The following is a 10,668-nucleotide window of genomic DNA, read 5'->3' as shown; positions in this document are numbered from 1 at the left end:
AAAAAAGTCTACACACTTTGTTTAAGTCGGAAATTGATTTCTGAGATTAAATTATAAACTAGATAGACAAATCTTTAACAGAAAAAGTTTGAAAAATGTATTGTAATTACAATTAATATGTTCTAAGGCAATACGTCTAGTAAATATTGCATTTCTATGTACATTGATTCAAGAAAATATGAAGCAAGTCAAATTTCACAATAGAAGAAGGATGAAAGACCATGCAGAACTAATCCAAATCCTAACAAATTTCATCTATTTTGAATCAAATAGAAAGACAAAGCCAACACAAAAAGAAAGAGTTCATAAAAATGTTGAATTTAATATACGTTAACTCAAAAAAGTCTACACACTTCGTTATAAGTCGAAAATTGATTTCTGAGACTAAATTATAAACTAGATAGACTCATCTTTAACAGAAAAATTTTGAAAAATGTACTGTAATTATAATTAATATGTTCTAAGGCAATACGTCTAGTAAATATTGCATTTCTATGTACGTTGATTCAAGAAAATATGAAGCAAGTCAAATTTCACAATAGAAGAAAGATGAAAGAACTAATCCAAATCCTAACAAATTTCATCTATCTTGAATCAAATAGAAAGAAAAAACCAACACAAAAAGAAAGAGTTCATAAAGATTTTGAATTTTATATACGTTAACTCAAAAAAGTCTACACATTTCGTTATAAGTCGGAAATTGATTTCTGAGACTAAATTGTAAACTAGATAAACTAATCTTTAACAGAATAAGTTTGAAAAATGTATTGTAATTACAATATATATGTTCTAAGGCAATACGTCTAGTAAAAATTGTATTTCTATGTGCGTTGATTCAAGAAAATATGAAGCAAGTCAAATTTAACAATAGAAGATGGATGAAAGACCATGCATAACCAATCCAAATCCTAACAAATTTCATCTATCTTAAATCAAATAGAAAGACAAATCCAACATAAAAAGAAAGAGTTCATAAAAATGTTGAATTTTATATACATTAACTCAAAAAAGTCTACACATTTCGTTATAAGTCGGAAATTGATTTCTGAGACTAAATTGTAAACTAGAAAGACTCATCTTTAACAGAAAAAGTTTGAAAATTGTATTGTAATTACAATTAATATGTTCTAAGGCAATACGTCTAGTAAAAATTGCATTTCTATGTACGTTGATTCAAGAAAATATGAAGCAAGTCAAATTTCACAATAGAAGAAAGATGAAAGACCATGCAGAACTAATCCAAATCCTAACAAATTTCATCTATCTTGAATCAAATAGAAAGACAAAACCAACACAAAAAGAAAGAGTTCATAAAAATGTTGAATTTTATATACGTTAACTCAAAAAAGTCTACACATTTCGTTATAAGTCGGAAATTGATTTCTAAGACTAAATTGTAAACTAGATAGACTCATCTTTAACAGAAAAAGTTTGAAAAATGTATTGTAATTACAATTAATATGTTCTAAGGCTTTTTTTTTTTTGCTAGGTCAAAAAAGTTTATTAAAGCAAAAAAACGTAATTACAAGAATTACAAAATTGGAGCACAATTCTCCCTACCCCCATAAACCAAAGGGGACTAAATAACGATTAAAAAATAACAAAAGCAATAACCACAAAAAAGAAAAATAAAAGAAGCTACCTATATCTATAGCCAACTCCTTTCAATTTACTTCTGCTGCTACCAACTCTATACGATTTGCTCTTAGAAAAAATTCCATCCATAATATCCGTATCAAAAGCATAATTACCCAAGACATCCTCATCTTCATCCTCATAAAACTCTCCGTCTTCATCATCAGATGCAAAGTTACCAGGGACAAGCTTAATAGGAGACAACTTACTAGGAGATTTTTCCTTTGATAATTCTTCCTTAGACAAAATATCTTGATCAGCCCTAAACTTTGCATCAGCTGAACTCTCCTCCACATCTTGAATTGTTTCAATAGCATTATATCTGTTTTTATTCAAAAGAAACTCCCCAGCCGTAAGCTGATCACAAAGAGGAGTAGGAGTTGCGGTCACAATCCTAACAGGTTTGGGAATCCTAGTTCCAACCAAACTTGTTATAGTTGATGGATTAGTTTCACCCACTTTTCCATTCTTAACTAAAACTGATTTTGAAGCCTGCGCTTGTTTAGTTCTCGCCAATTCAACATAGACAGATTCAAAATCAGCTTTGGCTTGTGCCATAACAACCTCCAACTGCTGAGCCTTCACCAGCTTAGCAGCAAACTCCACATCAGCTTCTTCACCAGCAATATTATCAACAACATCACGAACATCTACATTGACGTTGTGAGATTTTTTCTTACCCTTCTTCTTACGCCTAGCCACTTGCCATTCCCCACCAGCAGGTTTAGGAATATTGCTCACGCCAGGTTGAGAATCATCAACGCTAACTTGTTTGCTTACCACAAGTTGTCGCTCAGTATTTTCCTTGTGCTGCTTTCTACATTCATGATCAGTATGCCCAATCAACTTGCACTTGGAACAATATTTTGGAACTTTTTGAATCTCAACAGCTTGCCAAATATCTAAACCCCCAACCGTAATATGAATAGCATCAGTAGCTGCTTCAGCAAAATTAATATCCACCAAAACTGATGCAAAGTGACCATATTCATGAGCAAGAGTACGTCTATCAACCACAATTGGAGTTCCTGGAAAAGAAACCCACACGGAAGCATGAGATGATCTTTGTTTTTCAGCATCAAAACCAGGAAACCATTCAATTAGGGTTAGCTTTTGATGCCTAAAAAACCAAGCTTCAGCATTCAAAAGCTTGTCTTTTGCTGTTTGGAATTGTAACTTGATGGTGAAGAAACCTCTACTCATAGGAATTAGCTGAACCGCACCTTGACCTAGCTGCCATTGATGTTCCAAATCATCCTTCACCTCTTGGAAAGTAATTCCTTTGAAATCTAAACGTCCAATAAGGCTGAATTTCCAAATATCACAACCTTCCAAATAGAAAGATTCAGGTAAAACAATCGCTGGTTTGCCTTCTTTTAACGTTGGCAATGGTAAAGAACTGAGATCAATAGATGTTGTTGGAAGCTGTTGCTTCCCCTTCACCTGATCAGCATAAGTACGAGACCTAACATGAGACGCATGAGAAGCATCTCCCATCTCAAATCACCCGTAGATGATTGAGGAGAACCAAAAAAATTGAAAAGTTTGAAAACCCAAAACCCTAAGGAAAAATCGCCTCAGAGCCAAGAGAGAGAAAAAAGTTTTCAAGAAAAATAAAAAGTGTGTTAATTTTCTTGAATCAACCTATATAGAAATGCAATTTTTACTAGACGTAATGCCTTTAAACATATTATTTGTGACTACAATACATTTTTCAAAATTTTTCTGTTAAAGATGAGTTTCTCTAGTTTACAATTTAGTTTCAGAAATCAATTTCAGACTTATAACGAATGGTGTAGCCTTTTTTGAGTTAACGTATATAAAATTCATCATTTTTAAGAACTCTTTCTTTTTGTGTTGGCTCTGTCTTTCTATTTGATTCAAGATAGATGAAATTGGTTAGGATTTGGATTAGTTCTTCTTGGTCTTTCATCCTTCTTCTATTGTGAAACTTGCCTTCCTTCATATTTTCTTGAATCAACGTACATAGAAATGCAATTTTTACTAGAGATAATGCTTTAGAACATATTATTTGTGATTACAATACATTTTTCTAACTTTTTATGTTAAAGATGAGTTTATCTAGTTTACAATTTAGTTTCAGAAATCAATTTCAGACTTATAACGAAGTGTGTAGACTTTTTGGAGTTAAGGTATATAAAACTCAACATTTTTATGAACTCTTTCTTTTTTTGTTGGTTCTGTCTTTCTAATTGATTCAAGATAGATGAAATTTGTTTGGATTTGGATTAGTTCTTCTTGGTCTTTCATCCTTCTTCTATTGTTAAATTTGCTTTCCTTCATATTTTCTTGAATCAACGTACATAGAAATGCAATTTTTACTAGACGTAATGCTTTAGAACATATAATTTGTGATTACAATACATTTTTCAAACTTTTTCTTTTAAAGATGAGTTTATCTAGTTTAAGATTTAGTCTCAGAAATCAATTTCCGACTTGTAGACTTTTTTGAGTTAACGTATATAAAATTCAAAATTTTATGAACTCTTTCATTTGTGTTGGCTTTGTCTTTCTATTTGATTCAAGATAGATGAAATTTGTTAGGATTTGGATTAGTTATGCATGGTCTTTCATCCTTCTTCTATTGTGAAATTTGACTTCCTTCATATTTTCTTGAATCAACGTACATAGAAATACAATTTTTACTAGACGTATTGCCTTAGAACATATTAATTGTAATTAAAATACATATCTCAAAATTTTTCTGTTAAAGATGAGTTTATCTAGTTTACAATTTAGTCTCAGAAATCAATTTCCGACTTATAACGAAATGCGTCAACTTTTTTGGGTTAACGTATATAAAATTCAACATTTTTATGAACTCTTTCTTTTTGTGTTGGCTTTGTCTTTCTATTTGATTCAAGATAGATGAAATTTGTTAGCATTTGGATTAGTTCTGCATGGTATTTCATCCTTCTTCTATTGTGAAATTTGACTTCCTTCATATTTTCTTGAATCAACGTACATAGAAATACAATTTTTACTAGACGTATTGCCTTAGAACATATTAATTGTAATTACAATACATTTCTCAAACTTTTTCTGTTAAAGATGAGTTTATCTAGTTTACAATTTAGTCTCAGAAATCAATTTTCGACTTATAACGAAATGTGTAGACTTTTTTGAGTTAATGTATATAAAATTCAACCTTTTTATGAACTCTTTCTTTTTCTGTTGGCTTTGTCTTTCTATTTGATTCAAGATAGATGAAATTTGTTAGGATTTGGATTAGTTCTGCATGGTCTTTCATCCTTCTTCTATTGTGAAATTTGACTTCCTTCATATTTTCTTGAATCAACGTACAGAGAAATGCAATTTTTACTAGACGTATTGCCTTAGAACATATTAATTGTAATTACAATACATTTTTCAAACTTTTTCTTTTAAAGATGAGTTTATCTAGTTTACAATTTAGTCTCAGAAATCAATTTCCGACTTATAACGAAATGTGTAGACTTTTTTGAGTTAACGTATATAATATTCAACATTTTTATGAACTCTTTCTTTTTGTGTTGGCTTTGTCTTTCTATTAGTGATATACGTTTAGGGTAGGAAAGAGAATGTCCGTTTTTTTCTCTTTTTGGCGATTTTGGAAAACCAAATTTTTTCACGTTTAGGGTTTCAAGTTTTACGTTTTTGGATTATCAGAATCAATACGTTGATTCATGATGATTCATTCTTCAGTTAATATTCCTAGTAGCTCAAATCAGAATCATGATAAACCAGTTTCTTTTGCTGAAAAAGTTAGGGAACGTAAAACCCTAAACCCAACTTCAGTTGATATTTCTTTGTTACCAAACCCTACTCTTGTTGAAGGTGAGCCAGCTCTTGTCATTCCTAATGATTATTATCAGGAAGGGTGCAAACCATTTCAATATAGCTTCATAGCTAGGCTGGATGCTACAGGTTTAAAGTTTGTTGAGGTTCAAAAAATCCTTGAAAATCAATGGAAACTTAAGAATAGGTGTAAGTTTATACCTATGAGCAAAGGATTCTTTGTTATTATGTTATCTTCAGAATTGGACAAGGAGAAGATTCGTGCTGAAAAGTGGTTTGTCAATCAACAAATTCTGAGGTTGATTGATTGGTACCCAGGTTTTAATCCTGATAAACAAAGAACGTCCCATGCAGCTGTTTGGGTACGTTTTCTTGGTCTCCCTATTGAGATATGGACTGAGAGATCATTACTCTCTATTGGGAAAATCCTTGGAACACCCATTGTGGTGGATCAAAGAACCCTAAATCTGGAATATGGTCACTTCGCAGCTGTTTTGGTAGATATAGACTTTGCAAAGCATATTCCTGAGCGCATCTCTATCACTGCTGGAGGTAAAAAAATTTGGCAATATGTTGATATACCAAATTCACCTAAATTCTGTTTATCTTGCAATATTATTGGGCATGTTGATGGTGAATGCAAAAGGAAGAACAACATGAAGACTGCTGGTAAGGAAAAACAGATTGTTCATAAACCTACAATCCAAGTTTGGCAAGCAAAATTAGCTAATGCGGAGGGGGAGAAGTCTTTGAATAAGGGTAATATGGAGGATAATATGATTGGTGTACGTTCACAATCTGCTCATGCAGACCATGCAATAGTTAGGCAAGGGGCAACAAATACTCAATTTCAGTCCGACCAAAACTCCGTGAGCAAACCAAATCCTATTGAAACTGTTGGGTCTCGTGAAACTGAAGATAATGTACGTACATATTCTATCCATGCAGGCCATGCTGAAGCTCTTGAGTCTGGTGTTCAGTCCGTGTTAAAAAACACCTCTAATGACGTTATTGATGAAGCAAATCAGTTAGAAAAGGATCTTGCTCAATCTTCTGTTGAGTTGCATGAGGCTCAGATGAGATTTATTCATTGTAAAAATAGTATTGCAGCTAAGAAAGATAGAGCTTTACGAAAAAATCATGAAGACATGGCTGCTCAGAGTTTTTCTAAAGAAGAATGGACTGAAGTGAAAGGAAAGAAACCCCCTAACAAAGGTACTTTCTCTTTTACTCCTTTTGAGAATGATTATACTCCTTTTGTGGATGAGTTGATGCAAACTGAAGTTGCGGTTAAAAACAAATTTGGTGTTCTAGCATCTGAGTTAGGCCTTGATATGGTTATTATTGAGGAGGAGGAGGAGGAGGAACAAGTGGAATCTAGTGACTCAGATGTTAGTATGGGCTCTAAAAGTTGGGGTGAGGTTGATGCTGACATTTTAGCAAGGAAAAAAGCTAGGAAAGTTGCCAAACAGGCTGCTATTATTATAGCAAAGCGTTCTTTACAATCTGATTCAAGTTTGGAATCTTCCCCTAGCAAGTCTATTGAGGAATCTCCGAGCCATGTTCAAGCGGGGTTGGTTGATACTGTTTTCGATAAGAATAATATTTTGTCTAAGGAAGAATTATCAAAGGAAAAATCTCCTAGTAAGTTGTCTCCTATTAAGCTTGTCCCTGGTAACTTTGCATCTGAGGATGAAGACGGAGAGTTTTATGAGGATGAAGATGAGGATGTCTTGGGTAATTATGCTTTTGATACGGATATTATGGATGGAATTTTTTCTAAGAGCAAATCGTATAGAGTTGGTAGCAGCAGAAGTAAATTGAAAGGAGTTGGCTATAGATATAGGTAGCTTCTTTTCTTTTTCTTTTTTGTGGTTATTGCTTTTGTTATTTCTTTATCGTTATTTAGTCCCCTTTGGTTTATGGGGGTAGGGAGAATTGTGCTCCATTTTTTTAATTCTTGTAATTACGTTTTTTTGCTTTAATAAACTTTTTTGACCTAGCAAAAAAAAAAATAACTCAAAAAAGTCTACACATTTCGTTATAAGTCGGAAATTGATTTCTGAGACTAAACTGTAAACTAGATAAACTCATCTTTAACAGAAAAAGTTTGAGAAATGTATTGTAATTACAATTAATATGTTCTAAGGCAATACGTCTAGTTAGAATTGCATTTCTATGTACGTTGATTCAAGAAAATATGAAGCAAGTCAAATTTCACAGTAGAAGAAAGATGAAAGACCATGCAGAACTAATCCAAATCCTAACGGGAACGAAAAAACCACTTTATTAAAAAGTCTACTGCATGTATTTTTCATTTTTTTCTCTCTCTTGGCTCTGAGGCGATTTTTCCTTAGGGTTTAGGGTTTTCAAACTTTTCAATTTTTTTGGTTCTCCTCAATCATCTACGGGTGATTTGAGATGGGAGATGCTTCTCATGTGTCTCATGTTAGGTCTCGTATTTATGCTGATCAGGTGAAGGGGAAGCAACAGCTTACAACAACATCTATTGATCTCAGTTCTTTACCATTGCCAACGATAAAAGAAGGCAAACCAGCGATTGTTTTACCTGACTCTTTCTATTTGGAAGGTTGTGATATTTGGAAATTCAGTCTTATTGGACGTTTAGATTTCAAAGGAATTACTTTCCAAGAGGTGAAGGATGATTTGGAACATCAATGGCAGCTAGGTCAAGGTGCGGTTCAGCTAATTCCTATGAGTAGAGGTTTCTTCACCATCAAGTTACAATCCCAAACAGCAAAAGACAAGCTTTTGAATGCTGAAGCTTGGTTTTTTAGGCATCAAAAGCTAACCCTAATTGAATGGTTTCCTGGTTTTGATGCTGAAAAACAAAGATCATCTCATGCTTCCGTGTGGGTTTCTTTTCCAGGGCTTCCATTAGAATTCTGGACAGAAAAAACGCTATTGTCCTTGGCTAAATCATTAGGAACTCCAATTGTGGTTGATAGACGTACTCTTGCTCATGAATATGGTCACTTTGCATCAGTTTTGGTGGATATTAATTTTGATGAAGCAGCTACTGATGCTATTCATATTACGGTTGGGGGTTTAGATTTTTGGCAATCTGTTGAGATTCAAAAAGTTCCAAAATATTGTTCCAAGTGCAAGTTGATTGGGCATACTGATCATGAATGTAGAAAGCAGCACAAGGAAAATACTGAGCGACAACTTGTGGTAAGCAAACAAGTTAGCGTTGATGATTCTCAACCTGGCGTGAGCAATATTCCTAAACCTGCTGGTGGGGAATGGCAAGTGGCTAGGCGTAAGAAGAAGGGTAAGAAAAAAGCTCACAACGTCAATGTAGATGTTCGTGATGTTGTTGATAATATTGCTGGTGAAGAAGCTGATGTGGAGTTTGCTGCTAAGCTGGTGAAGGCTCAGCAGTTGGAGGTTGTTATGGCACAAGCCAAAGCTGATTTTGAATCTGTCTATGTTGAATTGGCGAGAACTAAACAAGCGCAGGCTTCAAAATCAGTTTTAGTTAAGAATGGAAAAGTGGGTGAAACTAATCCATCAACTATAACAAGTTTGGTTGGAACTAGGATTCCCAAACCTGTTAGGATTGTGACCGCAACTCCTACTCCTCTTTGTGATCAGCTTACGGCTGGGGAGTTTCTTTTGAATAAAAACAGATATAATGCTATTGAAACAATTCAAGATGTGGAGGAGAGTTCAGCTGATGCAAAGTTTAGGGCTGATCAAGATATTTTGTCTAAGGAAGAATTATCAAAGGAAAAATCTCCTAGTAAGTTGTCTCCTATTAAGCTTGTCCCTGGTAACTTTGCATCTGATGATGAAGACGGAGAGTTTTATGAGGATGAAGATGAGGATGTCTTGGGTAATTATGCTTTTGATACGGATATTATGGATGGAATTTTTTCTAAGAGCAAATCGTATAGAGTTGGTAGCAGCAGAAGTAAATTGAAAGGAGTTGGCTATAGATATAGGTAGCTTCTTTTATTTTTCTTTTTTGTGGTTATTGCTTTTGTTATTTTTTAATCGTTATTTAGTCCCCTTTGGTTTATGGGGGTAGGGAGAATTGTGCTCCAATTTTGTAATTCTTGTAATTACGTTTTTTTGCTTTAATAAACTTTTTTGACCTAGCAAAAAAAAAAAAGCCTTAGAACATATTAATTGTAATTACAATACATTTTTCAAACTTTTTCTGTTAAAGATGAGTCTATCTAGTTTACAATTTAGTCTTAGAAATCAATTTCCGACTTATAACGAAATGTGTAGACTTTTTTGAGTTAACGTATATAAAATTCAACATTTTTATGAACTCTTTCTTTTTGTGTTGGTTTTGTCTTTCTATTTGATTCAAGATAGATGAAATTTGTTAGGATTTGGATTAGTTCTGCATGGTCTTTCATCCTTCTTCTATTGTGAAATTTGACTTCCTTCATATTTTCTTGAATCAACGTACATAGAAATGCAATGTTTTACTAGACGTATTGCCTTAGAACATATTGATTGTAATTACAATACATTTTTCAAACTTTTTCTGTTAAAGATGAGTTTATCTAGTTTACAATTTAGTCTCAGAAATCAATTTCCGACTTATAACGAAGTGTGTAGAATTTTTTGAGTTCACGTATATTAAAATCAACATTTTTATGAACTCTTTCTTTTTGTGTTGGATTTGTCTTTCTATTTGATTCAAGATAGATGAAATTTGTTAGGATTTGGATTAGTTCTGCATGGTCTTTCATCCTTCTTCTATTGTGAAATTTGACTTGCTTCATATTTGCTTGAATCAACGTACATAGAAATGCAATTTTTACTAGACGTATTGCCTTAGAACATATTAATTGTAATTACAATACATTTTTGAAACTTTTTCTGTTAAAGATGAGTCTATCTAGTTTACAATTTAGTCTCAGAAATCAATTTCCGACTTATAACGAAGTGTGTAGAATTTTTTGAGTTAACGTATATAAAATTCAACATTTTTATGAACTCTTTCTTTTTGTGTTGGCTTTGTCTTTCTATTTGATCTAGATAGATGAAATTTTTTAGGATTTGGATTAGTTCTGCATGGTCTGTCATCCTTCTTCTATTGTGAAATTTGACTTCCTTCATATTTTCTTGAATCAACGTAAATAGAATTGCAATTTTTACTAGATGTATTGCCTTTGAACATATTGATTGTAATTACAATACATTTTTCAAACTTTTTATGTTAAAGATGAGTCTATCTAGTTTACAATTTAA

The 10,668-nt window shown here is 32.9% G+C and overlaps 1 protein-coding gene across 1 annotated transcript; it reads right to left on the bottom strand.

Moving 5' to 3' along the window:
* Positions 1–1,951: 1,951 nt before the first annotated feature.
* LOC113330841 lies at positions 1,952–3,132 on the bottom strand. Its single transcript, XM_026577648.1, has 2 exons — positions 2,149–3,132; positions 1,952–1,957 (listed from the first exon to the last, which is right to left on the bottom strand). Exons 1-2 carry the CDS (start codon positions 3,130–3,132, stop codon positions 1,952–1,954), a joined length of 990 nt encoding a protein of 329 aa, XP_026433433.1.
* Between the last annotated feature and the right edge of the window lie 7,536 nt (positions 3,133–10,668).

This window comes from Papaver somniferum, unplaced genomic scaffold (assembly GCF_003573695.1).
Source record: "Papaver somniferum cultivar HN1 unplaced genomic scaffold, ASM357369v1 unplaced-scaffold_119, whole genome shotgun sequence".
NCBI lineage: Eukaryota > Viridiplantae > Streptophyta > Magnoliopsida > Ranunculales > Papaveraceae > Papaver > Papaver somniferum.
This window is presented reverse-complemented; position numbering and strand designations above follow the sequence as displayed.